An 18,642-nucleotide genomic window follows, 5' to 3' on the forward strand; every position below is an offset into this window, starting at 1 on the left:
AAATTTAAAAAATAAATATTAAAAAAAAAAAATAAAAAAAAAATAGACAAAGCACGATAATTTTTATATTCATTATTATTATTTTATTGTTATAAATTTATTTTATTAATTTATTTATACCTATTATTTCTATTCATTATAAACTTTTCTCATCAATCAAAATTATAAAATATTATTATTGTTATTTTTTATTTTTTTAAATTAATTATAATTTTAAATTTTTTATTTTTTTCAAATCAAATTATTGCTTTTGTTTTTTTATTTTTATTTTTTACTTTATTAATTATAAATAATAAACAATAATAACTATAATAAATTTTTACTAATTAAACAAAATATAAATTATAATAATTTAAAAAAATAAAAAAATGATAAATCAGAATATGGATATTTTAAATGTAAAGCCAATCGAGTTAGATTTACAAAGTTTATCAATTGCAACAGCTCAGAATTCCGGACAATGGGGTAAGGGTTATTATAAATTCTGCCTATTTATTCAATGGTTTTATATATTTACTAATTTTATTATTTCTACTAGATGAATTTGATCAATATAAATTTGTTGATGAATCAGATTATGAAGAGCAACCATCATTTCAAAAGAATTTATCACATGATCTTACATTTATACTCCCAACATTAGATCAATTAGAAGATGTTACAAATAATAGTAATGGCAATGAATTAAAAGGTAGAATATATGCACACAAAAATATAGTAGCTAGAAAATCAGAATATTTTAATTTACTCTTAACCAATGGTATGAAAGAGTCCACACAACAAGAAATCACAATTCCAAATATATCAGTTGATATCTTTTTTGAAATTTTAATGTTTTTATATACCTCAGATTTATCCGTTAATCAAGATAATTTAACCAGTATGTTTTTAGTCTGCGATCAGTTCCTTTTAGAAGATGGTAAACAAATTTGTAGAGCTTTTATTAAATCATTAGATAACCCAACTTTAGAAAAATTTTTATTAGAGGTAAATATTCATTTTGTATTTAATAATCTAACTAAAATGAAAACTAATTCATTTTATATTTAATTATTAGGATAATGGATTATGCACAGAGTTAGCTGAGTTATATATTGAACAGGTTTGTTTCAATTCTTCATTCTTTTTGCAAATTGAAAGAGTTTCAAAACTTGGCAAAGAAGTATTATTAAAGATTTTAGAAAGGGATGATATTCCATTAAAAGAAATTGAAATATTTAAATCTACAATCGAGTGGATTAAAGTAAATACATCAATAATTATAGAAGAACAAGACAATAATAATAATAATAATAATAATAATAATAGTAATAATAATAATAATAATAATAATAATAATAATAATAATAGTAACACTACAACAAATAATAATGATAATAATTTTATAATTGAAAAACAAGATAAAAATTTAATTTCAAAATTATTTCATTTAATAAGATTCCCATCCATCGAATATAATGACATGATAGAAATAGTGGAGACATATTCATCCATTATCCCAAGTCCACTTTTATTAGAAGCTTATAAACACCTTTCAAAACCAAAATTAATGCCTTTAAGTGAAAAAGATTTATTAAATCCAAGATTATGTCCAAGAAAAAAATCAAATGTTTCAACTGCTCCAGGTGTAGAAGTAATTTCATTCCAGTGCTCTGATCATAAAAATTGTTGTTCAGTTTCATGGCCAATTCACAATTTTAGCAATATAAAAAGTCAAAAGCATGTAAGCAATTGTTTTGAAATGTTTGGTTTAAATTGGAAAATGTGGGCTTATCCGGCCGGTGAAGCAAAACATAGTGATAGTTTTTCCGTATATTTAGAGGCCGTTAGAGTAAAGGAAAAAGAATCTTACGATTTCCTTAGAAATACTACTTTCTTTTTTGGTCTTGTAAATCAAAGAAATAAAACCCTCTGTCGTCATTACCCTTCATCTCCAAATGTATTATTCAACTATGAAAAAAGTGTATGGGGTAATGGTTTAATAGAACTTAAATTATTATATGACAAATCTTTAGGCTATATGGATAACGATACTGTTACAATTCAATTACATATTTTAGAATGTATAGCATTAGATGGTTAAACTTTGAAATAATATAATATATATAAATAATAAATAATAGATAATAATAATCAATATAAACAATGGAATCAAATAGATAATAGCGAGTCTTTTTAAAATTAATTTAATCAATTAGTTTTATACAATAAATACAAAAATGTAAAATAATAATAATTTATAATAAATATAATTTAAAATAACCAATAAATTTTATATTTATATAATACACCATAAAAATTTATTTTTTTATCTCCTTTTAATCAGAAATCTTTTTTAACTTTATATTATTTAAAAGGCTTAACCACCAACCACAAGATTGTTGATGGTGAAGTGTGTGTTAACTGTATTGTTCTTTTGCTTTTTATTTTTTTATTTTTTTATTTTTTAATTTTTTAATTTATTTTTTTAAAAACAAAAACCAACTTAAAAAATAAATTAAAAAAAAAAATTTTAATTTAATTTTTTTTATATCAATTTTTCTTTTTTTTTTTATCTTTTTTTATTTAATTAAAATAATGAAGTCAAAATTATTTTTTAAAGTTTATCATAATGTATATTTAAGAGCAATAATATTTAAATATATAAAACTATTTAATATATTTAATGCTAAAAGAGAATTTTCATTAGAATCAATAAATAGTTTTAAATATAAAGAGTATCTAAATCATATTAAAATCAATCTAGAAGATTCAAAATTCAGTCCCCAAATTCTAGAAAAATCAATTCCAAGGAATATAGAATCACTAGAAATATTTTTCAATCTCCAACTCACACCAACATTTACACTCCAAGATATGTTGCCAACACTCCAATATACTTTGCCAGAATTCCAAAATGCTTTTCCAGCATTCCAAAATTCTTTTCCAACAATCTATAATGCTCTTATAGGACTCCAAAATGATTTCCCAACACCCCAATATGCTTTTCAAACACCCCAAAATGCTTTTCAAACACCCCAAAATGCTTTTCCAACATTCCAAAATGCTTTGCCAACACTCCAAAATGTTTCCCCAACACCCTTGGGCCAAGTACAACCGAATTTAAGAGTAATACCAAATATACCGGAATCAATAAAGATACTAAAGATAGAGAATTTTTATGATATACCAAACCAATATGAGTTTAGTAATTTAAACCAATTAAAAAATCTTCATACTTTAGAAGCCAAGTTTCTACCGATATTACCAAACTCTTTACCAGAATCATTAACATCTCTATTCATCACAAAATATTCATATGTAATACAAAAAGGCACATTACCAAAGAACTTAAAGAATCTTTATGTAACTTTTGACTCTCTTAAAGAGCATGAATGTCCCATAGAGAAAGGTTCACTACCAGATACCTTAGAAGTTTTAAAAATAATGGGAAGTTTTAATTTTTTGGTCGAAAAAGGTACATTCCCAAATAATCTACAACAGTTAGAGATTGTTCCCAAATGTACAGTTCAGCTTTATGAAGATTTTTTCCCGCCATCACTTACCCGTCTATCTATACAGCTAAGTGAACTAAATATCCAGCTACCTAACAAATTAAATTTTTTATCACTATTTCTCGATAAAAATCTTGACAAGGATTATACTTTTGCACCATCTTTAGAATTCTTGATAATCGATACAAAATCAATTACTCATAAAAACATACCATCCAATCTATCATGCCTCATTTTTGGATATAGTTTACGTCCTTCCCTTATAGATACTTTTGGTATATCCATCTTACCTAAAACCATTACATCAATAGACTTTGGCTACTTTTTTAATAAACCACTGGAACCAAAAGCTTTTGAAGGCTGTAACAATCTAAGATCTATCAGATTTGGCTTAAGTTTTAACCAGAGACTGTATCCCACTAATGTTTTCCCAGAAAGTGTCACAAGTATTATTTTCAAAAACTTTGATAATGGGGGCTTTCCATTAGACGATGACTTTACGTTCCCAAAAGCTTTAAAGTACATCGATTTTGGTATTATGTTTGATCAAATGATTGGAATAAACACATTTTCAAAGTCTGGTAATCTTAAATCCATTATACTAGGATCTGCATTCAAACAAAAAATATTGGATAACTCTATACCAGCCAGTGTAACATTACTAGAGCTTTCAAATAGCAAATATGAGTATTCTTTTAAACCAATTGACCCAAACAACACTAATGTAAAGCTGAACATTTTTAAAAACGTTATTCTTAAATCACCATTCAAAGAAATGATAACATCCATTGAATACTCTCCCAATGGATATTTCCCAAACTTATCAGAAGGACACTATCAATCGTTTCCAACAACATTAAAGCACCTTAAACTTCCATTTGACTTTAACGATCCAATTGAAAAAATATCTCTAACCGATAAATGCCAACTCGAGTATTTAGAATTCGACTTTTCATTCAACCAGCCACTATTCAGAGATTACCTACCAATGGAAAACTCAATTAAAACTTTGGTTTTGGGGGAGGATTTTGATCAAATACTTGTATTGGAATATTTTAAAAAATTAGAAACATTAAAAGTTTATGGAAAGCCAAAGCTAATATTAAAGGCAAATACTACAACTTTGTACTCAACTCCAATCAAAAAAAATAAAGATCATGATATATTAATGAATTATCTCATCACTGGAAAGGAACCAAGCATCAAAGATGAAGAGGATACAGATAAAGATTTGGGTGATGAAGAAAAAGAAGATATATGTGAAAATCAAGATGGTAATATATTTTACAATTTAAAATTAATAGAAACACCTGTAGACAATACCAAATTTTTAGACTCGTTAAATCCCATCTTCTTTAGGTTTTTAAAGCTAACAAAAAAACCATTTAAACTATTTGCGTTCTAAAAAAAGAAAAATAATTTAAAAAAGAATATAATTAAAATGAAACAATAGTATTTTTGTATAATAAACCAATATATATGTTTATTTTTTTTAATATAACTTTTATTTATTTTTTTTATTATTTAGATATCAATAAGATAAAAAATTTTAAAAAAAATATTATTTTATAGATGTTTGTTAAATAAATAGGGGTTTTTAGTTTTATTAATAACTTTACATAAGTTGTTATTAATATTGGGTATTATTGATTATTATCTATATTATTTTTTTAATTATTACAATTTACAATTTGAGAACTTTTTCTTATATTTTGAATCCAAACAAACATATCTTCTCTAGTGTCACAACTAATTAAATAACGTCTTTTTGGAGTTGAGATGATGAAACAAAATGATTTACCATCTACTTCATTTACAGAATCGATTTGACCTGTATTCTTTAATGATATTGAACCACATGGAGTTCTTTCATTTTTTGATTTAAAGTACTCTAGTTTTTCATCACCTACAAACTTCATGAATCTTCTCTTCCAGTTCTTTATTAAATCACCTTTTTTATAAATAAATCCTTCACGTGCGTTGAAATTTAATCTTTTAACAGTTTCATTTTCGTATTCAATTGGGACAAATGATTTCTTTTCATATTTACATCTTATCCATGCATCTTTATATCCACTAAAATTTATTAAAAGAAAACAATCAATATGGTGAATTTTTAAAAAATAAAAAAATAGAAATAAATACAAACTTTGAATCAGCATAAGTTGGTTTAATAAATCCAATTGGCAACATTGCTTCCCAAAATTCATTTGCTTGGACATTATTAGTTTGTTTAAAAGTTTCAATTTCGGCAGCTTTCCATGAGTCTAACTCCACTGATTTAATTCTTGAAATATGTGCTAAATTATTTAAAAAAAAAAAAGAAAAAAATTAATATATGGCGTCGAAAATTTTTATTTAATAAAATAACACATACTTCCTAATGAACGATGAATGCCCGAGCAAACAATACATAAAAAAATTCCAAGATTAACTGATGCCCATGATGGATCTTGGGCTTGGCAATCTGCACATTGAGAATTCTCTTTTAGCTTTAACAATGCTTTTAAAACTTCTTTATTTACAGCATCACAATTAATGTCACTAATAGATGATGTCATTTTAAAGATTTATGGTTATTAGAGTAATGAGTAAAGTTTAAATATAATAGTTTTTATAATTATTATGTGTGTTTGAAAAAATTGGTTGATTTTTTTTTTATTTTCTTTTTTGAAGTGGAAATTATATACAATAAAATTTCAAATAAAATAAATAAAATTAATTTTTGAAAATTAATTAATTTTGGGTGGTACTATAAAATAAAAAAAATTTTAAAATTGGTAAAAAAAATACACAAGTTATTATTTAATGCTATTATAATAAAAGTATGTATATATGAATGTATGCAGTGTTACACTTCTATAACTATACTACTCTACTATGAGTATTAATATAGTAATAATAGTTTAAGTGTGTGTATATGTTTAGAAAAATTTTCAAAAAATAACAAAATGAAAAAATATTTAAATTAAAAAAAATAAAAATAAAAATAATAAAAAAAATAAAAAAAAATTATAAAAAATTTAAAAAATAATTTTTGCTTTTGTGGTGGTTCAGGGTGTGTGCCATAATTTATTATTTTTTTGTAAAAATATTATTAACCAATAAATGGAATCTCAACTGGTTAGTGGGTGTTTTTGGCTCCATATTAAAAATGTGTTCTGGTAATCAAAAAATCAAAATCAAAAATCAAAAACATAAAAAAAAAAAAATGTAGTTAATATTAAATAAAAAGATATTTAAAATAAAAAAAAATAAAAAAAAAAAAATAACCGAACCATTAATGGATCTTTTGTAACTTTACAAATTTTTGATTATATTTATTTTTTTACATATTTATTTTATTGTTTCTTTAATATATAACCAATTTTATAATGTTATTGATGATTATTATTTTTATTATTTTAATATTTTAATGTAAGCTTTTAACTATTATTCAGTTTATTAAAAAAAAGTTTTTTTAATTTTTTATATTTTGATTTTATAAAATTATAGTTTGTATTATTATTATTATTATTATTATTAAAATTATTAAAATTAAAATTATTAAAATTGTTATGGATATGGTTATTATTATTATGATTATCATTTTTTTTTCTTTCATATTCTAGTAATAAAACATTGAATACCGAAACTATTGAATATACATTATTTTTTATGCTACAATCTTGAAATTTTAAATTTAAAAATTGAGATGTTTGTATTGCTTGATTTAATTGAATTGCTTTATTATAACTATTATTATTAATATTGTTATTTTCGTGGGTTGTTTCGTATAATATATCTGTTTTTCCACCCACCATTATTATTGGAGGGTCAATTTGAACTTTATACATTTTAATATAATCTAAATATTTTTCGCAATTATCTAAACTAATTCTACTGTCCATTGAAAACATTATTATAAAGGCGTCCATTTCCATTACATTTTCTGGTACCAAATAGTTGTGGTCTATTGCTAAATATATTTATATAAGAATATTAGTATTATGGTATAATTTTTTTTTATAATATATTTAATAACTACAAATATCGTGAAGTATTAATTCGTATTTTTTAATATCCCCCATTTTAAACAATACTCTATATCCACTATTTTCTATATTTTGAACCTGATTTTCCTCGAAAGAAGTACCTAAGACTGCATTTATTAAAGATGTTTTACCAACACCTGCATCACCATATACCCCTATGTTAATTGTTTCAAACCTTTTATTTTTAATCTCGTCCATATCATAATAACCATCATTGTCTGAAAATATATTTGTTAAACTATTTAAACTGTTTAAATTATTATTATTATTTATCGGTATTGATAAAATCTCGTATTCTGAATTCATTTGACTCTTTTTAAAATAAATAAAAAATAAAATAATGAAATAAAAAAACAAAAATATATTATTTAAAATAAAAAATTAAAAATAGAAAAGAAAGGAAAAAAATAAAAAAAAACTGTATTAAATTAAATTAATTATATTATTATTACTACTATTATTATAATTTTTTATTGGTTTTATATTAAAATTTTGTTGTGTATTAAATTGGTTTTATAAAATAAAAAAAAAAAAAAAAAAGATATTGATAAAAATTTATTATTATTTAATTTAAATGAAATAAAATTTTTATTTAATTTAATTTTTATTAAAAAAAAAATTGATTGTAGGAATATTTATATTTATTGCTATTGTTATTGTTAATGATCATAAGATATCTTTATTGAGGAAAATTATATCACACACTTAAAAAAAAATTAAAATATAAATAAAAATAAAAATAAAAATAAAAATAAAAATAAAAATAAAAATAAAATAAAAATAAAAATAAAAATAAAAATATATATTTTAATGTTATAAATGAATTTGGTTATTTTTCATTAAGTACAAATATGATATTAAATTTAAAAAATAAAAATAAAAAAATTAAAAATTAAATTAAATAAATATATTTAATTATATAAATATAAATTTTAATAGATATCTAATTGACAAACAAAATTTCACTTAAATTAAAATTAAAATGATATGTTTGGTCATAAACTTGTTCATATATTTTTATTTAAATAATAGTGCGGGTATTATATAATAAAAATTAAAAAACAAAAAACATCCCCCATTTCTGTCACCCCACACACCCAATAATACACACTATAAATATCCACCACCAAACCCCCTGTTTCCTTTGAACACCAAAAAAGAAAAACTTAAAATATAAATTTTAATATTACCATTTTTATATTTGATTTAATACACTAATTTTATTTAAGTTTATACAAATTATATCGTTATTAAATAATAAATAATAAAAATAATAAAAATTACCCCTCCCCCATTTTTTCTATCATTTTGTGAAAATATATTTAGAAGGTGTTACGAAATACAACAATCTAAACAATCGTGTTATATCACAATACCAACCAAACCCTAACACATTTACTAACACACAATAACATTTAAAGAATATTAATTGTTATGAAAAAAAAATTAAAAATTTTCTAAAATGAAAATTAATAATTATATAGTTTATTAAGACTTCTATCTATAAATTTGTCAAAATTTAATTTTAATGATAGGTTATTTAAATCTATTGATTCTACAGTGACTTTTACACGATCGTTAACTCTAAATGGTGTACTCTTTTGATTTTGAGGAATGCTGAATGTGCAATTGGCTGAATATTGGAATTTATGAAGGAAAATTACAAAGTGATACTTGGATGGGTTAACTGAAAGAATTGAACCTTCCAAAACTGCTTTAAAATCTGGATTCTGTATATTTTGCATTTTTTGTTTTTCGATTTCACTTTCAATTGCTTTTAACAATACAAAGTTAACTATATTGATTTGATATTTTTTCTTTAATCCAATGGTTTTAATAACTTGATCTCCAACTGAAGTGGTGTAATCTGAATCAAAGAATAATTTTGGATCTTTGGTGTTTGCATTTGGATTTAGTAATAAACTCTTTAACTGGTACTGTGTGAAAAGATGAGTAAAGTTTCTAATTGGTGAAGTTATGGTCAAGAAGCTGCTCTTTGGTGAAATACGTTTGTAGTTGGGTTGACCAAAATATTTATAAAAACCATAGATACCTTTAGATTGGAAAATTTCTGTAAAGATATCATCAACTGATGAAAGAATTTCATCTACAATCTCGTGAGCTAAACTTTGATGTGGTCTCTTTTGTGATAAAGTTGAAAGTGGAACATCGTAATTGTTGTTTTCTTCACCACTATGGCTTTGTTTGATTCTAATCTCTTTTTTATATTGGTTTACTCTACCATAGCTTTCCAATGATGTCTTGTTTGATTCTCTGTATGCTTGTCTTTTTCTTGTAAATTTATATAATGTATACAATATTCTTTCACCTAAACTAAACTCCTCCTCGTTAGCATTCTTTGGGTTTTGAATAATAGATTCAAGACGTTTAGTTACAATGCTTTGAGATAATGGTATAACTGATGTTAAGCTGGTTGGATATATTTTATAGCTTTCAATTTGGCTTGTAGATTTGTCGAAATTAATTTCCATTGTAATTGCATATGTTGGGTTATCTTGAGTTGCATTTGAGAGTGATAATATCTTTACAAGTGAGGGTGGAAACATGTGATATGCACCATTGGGTGGGTAAAATGTCTTTAAGTTGAGCAAAGCACTCTTGTATAATATATTATCAGTACCATCTGGCATCCAACGAATAAAATCTGAAATGTGAATATAAACTGTATTGAATCTATCTGAACTTTCGCAGTCAATACTAATTGCATCATCAATACCTAATGTTGAACTTGGATCAATTGAAATAACTGGTTTATCGAAATTGATTCTTATTGAACTGAGCAAATCTGTAATTAAATTTGGTTGGGTTTCAATGATTTTAGAATATTCATAAATTTCCTTGCTCCATAAACCTAAATTTTTATTATAAAATGATACATCTTCTGGCACCTTTGATACAAAACCAATGTCCTCTAATAACTTTTTAGCACTTTCTGAACTATTTTCATAACCCAATTCCTTAAGTATAACTCTGTATGATGAATCTGGCACAAAATTTCTTCTAGGCGATATTGAGAGCAGTTTGATAATATTTAAATAATAAGTATCGTTATGGTCAAATTGATGTATTATATTACTTTTTTCAAAACTTTCTTCTTTAATACGATTTAAAATTGATTTTATCTTTTTTATAAATTGATCCAACCTCTCTTTGTTGTCAATAGGTTTTACAAATTCATATCCTAATCTATCATCTTCTGGTTTGGTTATAGTGTCACTTGTTGAAAGATACTTGAATGTGCTGTAGAGTTGTTTTTTGGTTGGTTCACGAACATTGTAAAGAACTTTGGCAACTTGATCGGTGGTAAACTTGTATTCATTTTTGAATAATGCTAACTTGGTATCATTAACAATATTGGTTTGGAATTTAAAACTTTGGTAACTTGAATCCATCTCTATTAACTCATTTATATTCATTGCACCAAATAAATCCTTCCAGTAAAATGAAACATCTGATCTATTGATTGAAACAGTATCAGTACTATATTTTCCACTAGTCTTTGTAACCAATCTTTCCACTTGAAGTTTGCCAGAAGATAAAATATTTTTGACTACACCAATATAAAATCTATCTTGATACATAAATTCAACAACGGTATCTATTTCAGTCTTTGGTTTATTTTCTGCTTCACCTTCAAAATCTGTACCAAACAATAACTTCATTGTATCTAAATCTTTCATTGACATACTTTCTTTTTTTACTTGATTTTCTTCGACATCATGTTTGATGTTTTCTTGTAAACCTTTTTTAATTTCTATTTCTTCATTTTCAATTTCTTTAAGTTTCTTTTGAAGCCTTTTTTTGATACCACTTTCAAATAACATTTTCAATGCATCTGGTGTCTCATCAAACTCTTTAATTTGTGATAATACTTTCTTCTTTTCATTTTCTAGTGAACCTAATTTCTTTTTAAGCTGAGCTTCTTTTTTAATTTCTTGCTTGCCTGGTTTCTCTTTTTTCTCTAAAATTGGTAAAATTTCATTTTTATTTGGTTTGTTTTTTGGTAATTTTATAACATTTAATAAATTAACTTCTTCTTTTCCCTTGAATTTTTGGTGTCTATTTACAAAACTACTATTATTACTGGTATTATTACTATTATTACTATTATTATTATTATTATTATTAAAAGATTTAGTTGATATAAATGATCTTAAAATATTTAAACTTGTGTTACTATGAATAGTATTTGATTTAAACTTATATTTTAACATATTAATACGCAAATAAAAGAAATAAAATGAAAAAACACGGTTTTTTTAATGAAACAAAAAATGAAAAAAAAAAAACTTTTTTTTTAATTAAATTTTTATTTTTTTTATTTTATTTTAATTTTTGTAAAATTATTATTGTTATTTTATTTGTTTTGGTATATTTATAATTTTTTTTGGTAATCTTATAAATCTCATTTACTTTTCAGTTTAATTTTATTATTACTTTTATTATTTTTTATTTTTTATTTTGATACCAATTTGCAAACGGGTTTAGGAAAAATCAAAACCTTTTTCATTTTTGATTTTTTTTTTAATTTTGTTTTTTTTAAAAATTTTAAAAAAAATAAAAATTTTTTTATTGTTTAGGCATGCTCCTACCAGTTTTACGTTTTTATTTTTTCCAACCCTCATTTAATATATTCGAACCTATATATAAATAAATATATAAATAAATTATTTAAAACCCAGTGTTGTTTTTATTTTTTATTTTTTTTTAACATATATTTATTTATAATTTATATTTTCGGAAATAAATAAAAATGAGATTATTCATTACAGTTTTTTTAGCTTTGCTTTCAATTTCGCAAGTATTTGCAGATTCCACATGTATTTTTCAACTCCCAGATAACCGTACACTCGACTTTTCAGCCTTAGATTTGTAAATATAAAAATTAATTAAAACAAATAGTGTATTCTATATTATTACCATAACTATTTACTTACCCGATACTTGTTTTTTTATTTTAGATCTACTGTTTCCCCATATGTATACAATGTACCAGATGTTAAGAATACAACTGTAGGTCTTTTTTTTATTTATTTTTATTTACACTTTTTCGAATTTTATATTTATAATAATATTTATAATTTAGATTACATTTAATTTTTGTGGTGAAGCATCTTATTGCACAAGTAAAGATCCAGGATCATCAATTTGTTCAACCAATTCTACATCCAATACAATTTTATCATTTGGTAGTTTTTCAAGAGGTACTGCAAACACTGCACCACTCCCAAGCGATATTTCAGGTACTGGTATTCAATTGAAATATTCAGGTGATCCAAAAAAAACCTGTGGTCCTTCAGGAACTAGAAATTCATATCTTAATTTAGTTTGCGCTGATGTTTCAGCTCCACAAGTAGTTAGTGCTATTACTCCATGGGGCCAAAACGGTGTTGTATGTCAAATTACTCTTCAAATTAATGTACCATGCCCAGGTTTCTCCTTCCCAAAGAAAAATGGTTTGGGTGGTGGTTGGATCTTTATCATCATGTAGGTAGTTTAGTAATGGTGGTGGGCACTAAAATTTATTTAATCAATCATCATTGCTCATAGTTTATTAATTTTTTTTTATTTCCGATAGCTTATTATCAGGTTCAGCAGCTTACATTATTTTTGGTTCAATTGTTAATTGGAAAATTAGACGTCTACAAGGTTCACATATTTTCCCAAATGTTGATTTTTGGAAAGGTTTCGGTTCATTAATCAAAGATGGTTGTGGATTTATCAAAGGTAAAATCACCGGTACTCCAGGCGGTGAATATTCTCAAATTTAAATCTTATAATAGAAAACAGAGATCACCTTTAATTTATTCGAAATCAATTTAAATAATAGTTAATAATGATTATAAAAATAATTTAAATAGTTATTATTATTTTTTCTGTAAATTTTTAATTAATAAAAAAAAAAAAAAGTATAAAAAATAAGAAAAAAAAAAAGTTAATGGTTTTATAATTGCTAAATTTTATTTTATTTTATTTTATTCATCACAACACCAAATATTAAAAAATAAGAATCTTCTTGCAGTTGATGTTGCTCTTAGTTTCTTCTTTAGCATAAAAACCCTATTCTTTGCCTCTTCTTCCTCTTTTCTTTTCTTTGTTTCATCATTATTGTAAATATTACCACCGATTGAAATTGATGATCTTACCGTTGGTGAATTGGAGTTATAGTTGTTATTATTATTATTATTGGTACTATGGTTTTTATATTTATTAATTGAGAACGATGACCATTCGACCGATAGATCCCAGTTAATATTTAATTCTTTTGAAACTGATTGAATTTCTTTGATAGTTAAATTTAATGTTTTTAAATCATGGTGTCGATATTGAATATAAACTAGTGCAGATTTAGAGCTATCACTAAAGTTAAAACCAAAACTTGTCTTGAAGAATATTTGATCTGGTGAGCTGTCTTGAAGTGCTTTTAAAATTTCATCATCTTTTAAATCTGGTTTTATGGTTCTGTATTGTTTAAACATTTTCAATGTCAATCTTTCTTTATAGAAACATTGCCCTTTATAAAAATATTTAATTGAGTTTTTTAAAGTATCTATAAACTGGTTTTTTAACTCTTCAAGACACTCTTCTTTATTGTTATGCTCCTCTTTAAAAAGTAAAATTGTCTTTAAATTTTTTATAATATTGATATTTTCATCTGATAAAAGTTTAATATCTTTAATAAACTCTATATAAATAATTGGATAAATTAGCTTTATAGTTTACATATATAAACATAGTATAAATATTTACTCTTTTCTTCTTCTAAACTAAATGAATATAAATCTTCATTGTATTTACTGTCTAAATTTGTATTGTTTTTATTAAATGATTCTAAACTATTTTCTATATCATTTTTAATGGTGAGAATATTACTCTCTCTTTTATTATTATTATTATTCATTTGTTTTATGTACTATTTTAGTTAAAATATGTTTAAAAAAAAAGATAATATTTATTTTTAACACTTCAGAAAAAATAAATAATTTTTAATAATTTTTTTCAAAATAAATTTGGGGGTTAATTTTATTTATTTGTTTATTTGTTATATTTATTTTTAAGTTTTTTAATTTTGTAAATATATGATTTCTATTACATTTTTATTTAATTTTTAAGTTGAAATTGTTTACTTTTTTAAATAGATTAAGTAATTGAATCTCTTTTAATAATACACCTGCAAATGAAAATATTTTTTTTTATCCCATAACCAAGCCCATTTTTTTTTTTTTTTATCTTTCTATTTTTAAAATTTAATTTGGTGTTGGATTAATATGGAATATTATTTAAATTTAAATTTATTTTTTTATTTTTTTAAAATTTTTTTAATTTTATTTTTTTAATTTTATTTAAAAAATTATTTTTGAAATTTTTCCACAAACACGCACAAATTAAAATATCGATGGAACCAAAGGAACATTCCACATTTAATCCAAAGATAAAATATGATTAAATTATTTTTTATCACCCACCACCTTCCAAATTCAAAAACTATAAATAAAAATTTTAATTTCATTTCTTTTCATTCTAAAAATAAATTAATAAATAAATTTTAAATAAATAAATTTTAAATAAATAAATTTTAAATAAATAAATTTTAAATAAATAAATTTTAAATAAATATAAATAAATAAATAAATAAATTTTAAATAAATAAAATGATCTCATTAGATAATAAAAATAACAATAAATCATTAGTAATTACAAAATATGGTGGTCCAGAAGTATTTTCAATTGTTGACACAGCCATTCCAAAACCAAAAGATAATCAAGTACTAGTTAAAATCGACTATGTTGCATTAAATAGAGCTGATCTTTTATTTTCACAAGGTTTTTACAAGCCAATTGAAAAGTTCCCAAATCCATGTGGTATGGAAGGTACAGGTACTGTTGTAGAGTTTGCCAGTGAAGAAGTTAAAGAGAAATCAAATTTAAAGGTTGGTGATAAGGTTTCAATACTTTGTAATTTTGATAATACAAATTATGGAACTTTTGCACAATATGCAGTATTTCCATATAGTGCATTGGTTAAAAATAACAGTGAATTAGTTGACCAAAAAACTGCATCTGCATTTTGGGTATCATTCCTTACATCTTATTTTGCTTTGGTTGAAAATGCAAGAATTAAAAAGGGTGATGTAATTGTTATAACTGCTGCAAGTTCAGGTGTAGGTCTATCAGCCATTTCTCTAGCTAAACATTTTGGTGCCACTGTAATCGCAACAAGTCGTACTGACAAGAAAAAAGACCAAATACTCTCTTTTGGTGCTGACCATTTTATTGCCTTAGATAGTGAGGATTATGTTAGCCGTATCAAAGAAATTACCAATGGCAAGGGTGCAAATATTACATACGATGCCGTAGCTGGTGGATCTTTCTCAAAGCTAGTTGAAAGCTCTGCTTCATTTGGGAAAATCATTTTATATGGTCTAATGGATTTTAGTAGCCCAACAGTTATACCAGTAACATCAATTGTTCCAAAATGTATCACAATCAAAGGTTTTACTCTTTACGAATATCTTCCTCAAACCGAATTATTAAATCAAGCTATTGACTTTTTAAATCAAAATTTACATCAATTCAAATCTTTGGTTGGTAAAGAATTTATCGGAATCGAATCTTTAGGAGATTCTCTCAAATTTTTAAATTCATCTGACCTTTTTGGTAAGGTAGTTGTAAAAATCAATTAATTTTCTTAAATAAAAAAAAATCTTTTATTTCCCATATAAAAATTTAAATAAAATTTTTTTTTTTTTAATTTGCAATTGTTTTTGGTAAAATAGTGATAATTAATTTATTTTTTTGATTAAATTATTGTCGAAATGAAAAAAAATTTGAAAAGAAAAAAATAAATAAAATTTTTATTTTCCATATTAAATTAAAAAAAAAAAAAAATTATTTTTATTATAATGTTAATTTTAATTTTAATTTTTTTTTTTTTTTTTTAAACAAAACAAATTTTTTTTTTTTTTATATTTTGCAAAATTTTTAGTTTATTTAGATATGTCATATAATAGTTTTTTTATTAAAGTTGTTTTTTTAGGGGATAGTGGTTCTGGAAAAACAAGTATAATTTGTAGAATAGGAGATGAACCAAGCGATTATCTCCCATTTGTTTATGGTTCAGCTGTGTTTCAAACTAAATACGATAATGTGAATATGTGTCCATGGGACACACCAGGTTCGGCTGAATTCGAAAGAAAAAGAGTACTTCAGTATCCTCATACCAACTGTGTAGTATTATGTTTTTCAATTTCAGATAGAGATTCATACAACAGTTGTTTAAATTTAGTAAGTATTAAAAAACAAATTTATTTATATATAATTATACTGACAATTTCAATTAAACATTAATAGTGGTATCCAGAAATTTCACTATTTTTACCTAAAGTACCAATTATCTTGGTGGGCACAAAATCAGATCATTATAACCATCCAAATTATAAAAAAGATCATTTAATTACACATAAGGAAGGTTTAGAATTGGCAAATAAAATTAATGCAGTTGAATATATTGAAACATCATCATTGAACAAGACCAATATAGAAAAGATTAAAGAAGTTGTCCTCATAGTCTCAATTTTAAATAAAAATAATAAAAATAATAAAGATAGAGACCTCAGTTTGCTTAGTCCCAAAAAATTTAAGTCAACCTCAAGCTATTCTTTTAAAGCGCCCGGTGATAATGATGAAAAAGAAAGCAAATGTAAAATCAATTAATAGATGTATGTATCACCCAGAGTACAGAAAAGAAATAGAGCTTAATAATGATAAACCTTTGTGGTAATGGGGTGAGATCATACCTGAAATAAGATCATGGACTTACTTATACAGATGTATCTCATATGTTTTTCAATATCAAATTGAAAATCATTAACAAATTTAGTTTAAAAAATCGAAGCAATGGACATGGCTAATAAAATACAGGATGCAGAATATATTCAACATCTGCAAAAAATCGCGACAACTACAAGGTTGGTTATTTTCAATTCTTAAGAGAAAAAAATAAAAAACAATTATAGTAAATGCTCCAGCAATTGTAAACAAAATTAAAAAAAATAAAATAAAAAAAAATTAAAGAAAATAAAATATGTGTTCAAATTATTTTTTTATTTTTTTTTTTTATTATTTTTTTTATTTTTTTTTTTATAAAATATAAAATTAATAATTTAATTATTTCTTTTAAAATTATTTAATAGTAATCAAATTATATAACAAATTTGTGTAATGCACAAATTATTATTAAAAAAAATAAAAAAATTAATTCAAAAAATTTATTTTATTTTTATTTAATTTTTTTTATTTTTAAATTTTTTTTCTTTTTTTTTTTTTTTTTATTAATAAAAATTTAATTTTTCAATAATTTAAAATTTTAATTATAATTTATAAAACCAATTTATATAATTATAAATATATAAGAAAAAATGTATCCAAATCCATACGGGTAAATATTTTAAAATACAATAGTAATATTTATTATTATTATTATTATATAAAAATACCATAACAATAATACTAATCTCTTTTTTTTTTTTTCTTATAGTTATCCAACTGGTGTACCACCAGTTTATCCTCCAGGTTATATCCCACCAATGGAGGTTCCAATGGCTCCACCAATGGGTGTACCAATGGTTCCACCAATGGGAGTTCCAATGGGAGTTCCAATGGGTGTTCCAATGGGAGTTCCAATGGGTGTTCCAATGGTCCCACCACCAATGGGTGTTGTACCAGGCGTATATCCAGCTGCACCATATCCAGTTGGTTATGGAGGTCCACATTATCAATATCGTCACAAATTCAAGGGCTATAAAAAAATGTACAAAAGAAGATATTATTAAATCAATAACTTTATTTCATAATATAAAAAACATAGATTATATTTGTAAAAAAAAAAAAAAAAAACAAAAAAAAAAAACAAAATGGCTATATAATTATTTGTATTTAAAATAACAATCACAATAAAAATTTGTATATATAAACAATATCATTCAAAATTAAAGAAAAATAATTTAAATTTAGACTTTTATCATTTTCATTTTAAAATAAACCATATCCTTTGTTTTTTTATAGGTTTTTTTTTTTTGTTTATTTACAGGTTT

At 23.4% G+C, this 18,642-nt stretch overlaps 10 protein-coding genes across 10 annotated transcripts; 6 read left to right on the forward strand and 4 right to left on the reverse strand.

The window, feature by feature from the left end:
* Positions 1-368: 368 nt before the first annotated feature.
* DICPUDRAFT_153938 (uncharacterized protein) lies at positions 369-2,083 on the forward strand (the record flags this gene model as incomplete). The annotated part of the gene is made up of 3 exons (XM_003289493.1): positions 369-465; positions 539-987; positions 1,058-2,083. 3 exons carry the CDS (start codon positions 369-371, stop codon positions 2,081-2,083), a joined length of 1,572 nt encoding a protein of 523 aa, XP_003289541.1.
* Positions 2,084-2,563: 480 nt separating this feature from the next.
* DICPUDRAFT_92319 (uncharacterized protein) lies at positions 2,564-4,993 on the forward strand. Its single transcript, XM_003289494.1, has one exon. The coding sequence runs from the start codon at positions 2,578-2,580 to the stop codon at positions 4,897-4,899; it is 2,322 nt and encodes a 773-aa protein (XP_003289542.1). The 5' UTR covers positions 2,564-2,577; the 3' UTR covers positions 4,900-4,993.
* A 171-nt stretch (positions 4,994-5,164) lies between these two features.
* Positions 5,165-6,055, reverse strand: DICPUDRAFT_153940 (uncharacterized protein; the record flags this gene model as incomplete). Its single annotated transcript, XM_003289509.1, has 3 exons — positions 5,165-5,570; positions 5,644-5,794; positions 5,872-6,055. 3 exons carry the CDS (start codon positions 6,053-6,055, stop codon positions 5,165-5,167), a joined length of 741 nt encoding a protein of 246 aa, XP_003289557.1.
* Positions 6,056-6,919: 864 nt separating this feature from the next.
* Positions 6,920-7,834, reverse strand: DICPUDRAFT_80316 (uncharacterized protein; the record flags this gene model as incomplete). The annotated part of the gene is made up of 2 exons (XM_003289510.1): positions 6,920-7,452; positions 7,522-7,834. The coding sequence occupies 2 exons, from the start codon at positions 7,832-7,834 to the stop codon at positions 6,920-6,922; spliced, it is 846 nt and encodes a 281-aa protein (XP_003289558.1).
* Positions 7,835-8,997: 1,163 nt separating this feature from the next.
* Positions 8,998-11,763, reverse strand: DICPUDRAFT_80317 (uncharacterized protein; the record flags this gene model as incomplete). The annotated part of the gene is made up of 1 exon (XM_003289511.1): positions 8,998-11,763. The coding sequence occupies one exon, from the start codon at positions 11,761-11,763 to the stop codon at positions 8,998-9,000; it is 2,766 nt and encodes a 921-aa protein (XP_003289559.1).
* Positions 11,764-12,134: 371 nt separating this feature from the next.
* DICPUDRAFT_98404 (uncharacterized protein) lies at positions 12,135-13,462 on the forward strand. Its single transcript, XM_003289495.1, has 4 exons — positions 12,135-12,421; positions 12,511-12,562; positions 12,636-13,036; positions 13,128-13,462. Exons 1-4 carry the CDS (start codon positions 12,303-12,305, stop codon positions 13,318-13,320), a joined length of 765 nt encoding a protein of 254 aa, XP_003289543.1. The 5' UTR covers positions 12,135-12,302; the 3' UTR covers positions 13,321-13,462.
* A 62-nt stretch (positions 13,463-13,524) lies between these two features.
* DICPUDRAFT_153945 (uncharacterized protein) lies at positions 13,525-14,450 on the reverse strand (the record flags this gene model as incomplete). The annotated part of the gene is made up of 2 exons (XM_003289512.1): positions 13,525-14,234; positions 14,300-14,450. The coding sequence occupies 2 exons, from the start codon at positions 14,448-14,450 to the stop codon at positions 13,525-13,527; spliced, it is 861 nt and encodes a 286-aa protein (XP_003289560.1).
* A 751-nt stretch (positions 14,451-15,201) lies between these two features.
* On the forward strand, positions 15,202-16,233 carry DICPUDRAFT_35975 (uncharacterized protein; the record flags this gene model as incomplete). The annotated part of the gene is made up of 1 exon (XM_003289496.1): positions 15,202-16,233. One exon carries the CDS (start codon positions 15,202-15,204, stop codon positions 16,231-16,233), a length of 1,032 nt encoding a protein of 343 aa, XP_003289544.1.
* Positions 16,234-16,546: 313 nt separating this feature from the next.
* racR (racR, RHO family GTPase) lies at positions 16,547-17,263 on the forward strand (the record flags this gene model as incomplete). Its single annotated transcript, XM_003289497.1, has 2 exons — positions 16,547-16,834; positions 16,901-17,263. The coding sequence occupies 2 exons, from the start codon at positions 16,547-16,549 to the stop codon at positions 17,261-17,263; spliced, it is 651 nt and encodes a 216-aa protein (XP_003289545.1).
* A 708-nt stretch (positions 17,264-17,971) lies between these two features.
* On the forward strand, positions 17,972-18,539 carry DICPUDRAFT_94928 (uncharacterized protein; the record flags this gene model as incomplete). Its single annotated transcript, XM_003289498.1, has 2 exons — positions 17,972-17,987; positions 18,087-18,539. Coding segments are annotated over 2 exons (282 nt in total), but the record flags the coding sequence as incomplete, so codon positions are not given.
* Between the last annotated feature and the right edge of the window lie 103 nt (positions 18,540-18,642).

This window comes from Dictyostelium purpureum (assembly GCF_000190715.1).
Source record: "Dictyostelium purpureum unplaced genomic scaffold DICPUscaffold_180, whole genome shotgun sequence".
In the NCBI taxonomy this organism is placed as follows: domain Eukaryota; phylum Evosea; class Eumycetozoa; order Dictyosteliales; family Dictyosteliaceae; genus Dictyostelium; species Dictyostelium purpureum.

Excerpts from the sequence above, each read along its gene's own strand:
- DICPUDRAFT_98404 (XM_003289495.1), top strand. The coding sequence starts at position 12,303 with ATGAGATTATTCATTACAGTTTTTTTAGCTTTGCTTTCAATTTCGCAA. Across the intron at positions 12,422-12,510 it reads GACTTTTCAGCCTTAGATTT|ATCTACTGTTTCCCCATATG; the intron begins GTAAATATAAAA and ends TTTTTATTTTAG. Across the intron at positions 13,037-13,127 it reads GGTTGGATCTTTATCATCAT|CTTATTATCAGGTTCAGCAG; the intron begins GTAGGTAGTTTA and ends TATTTCCGATAG.
- DICPUDRAFT_92319 (XM_003289494.1), top strand. The coding sequence starts at position 2,578 with ATGAAGTCAAAATTATTTTTTAAAGTTTATCATAATGTATATTTAAGA.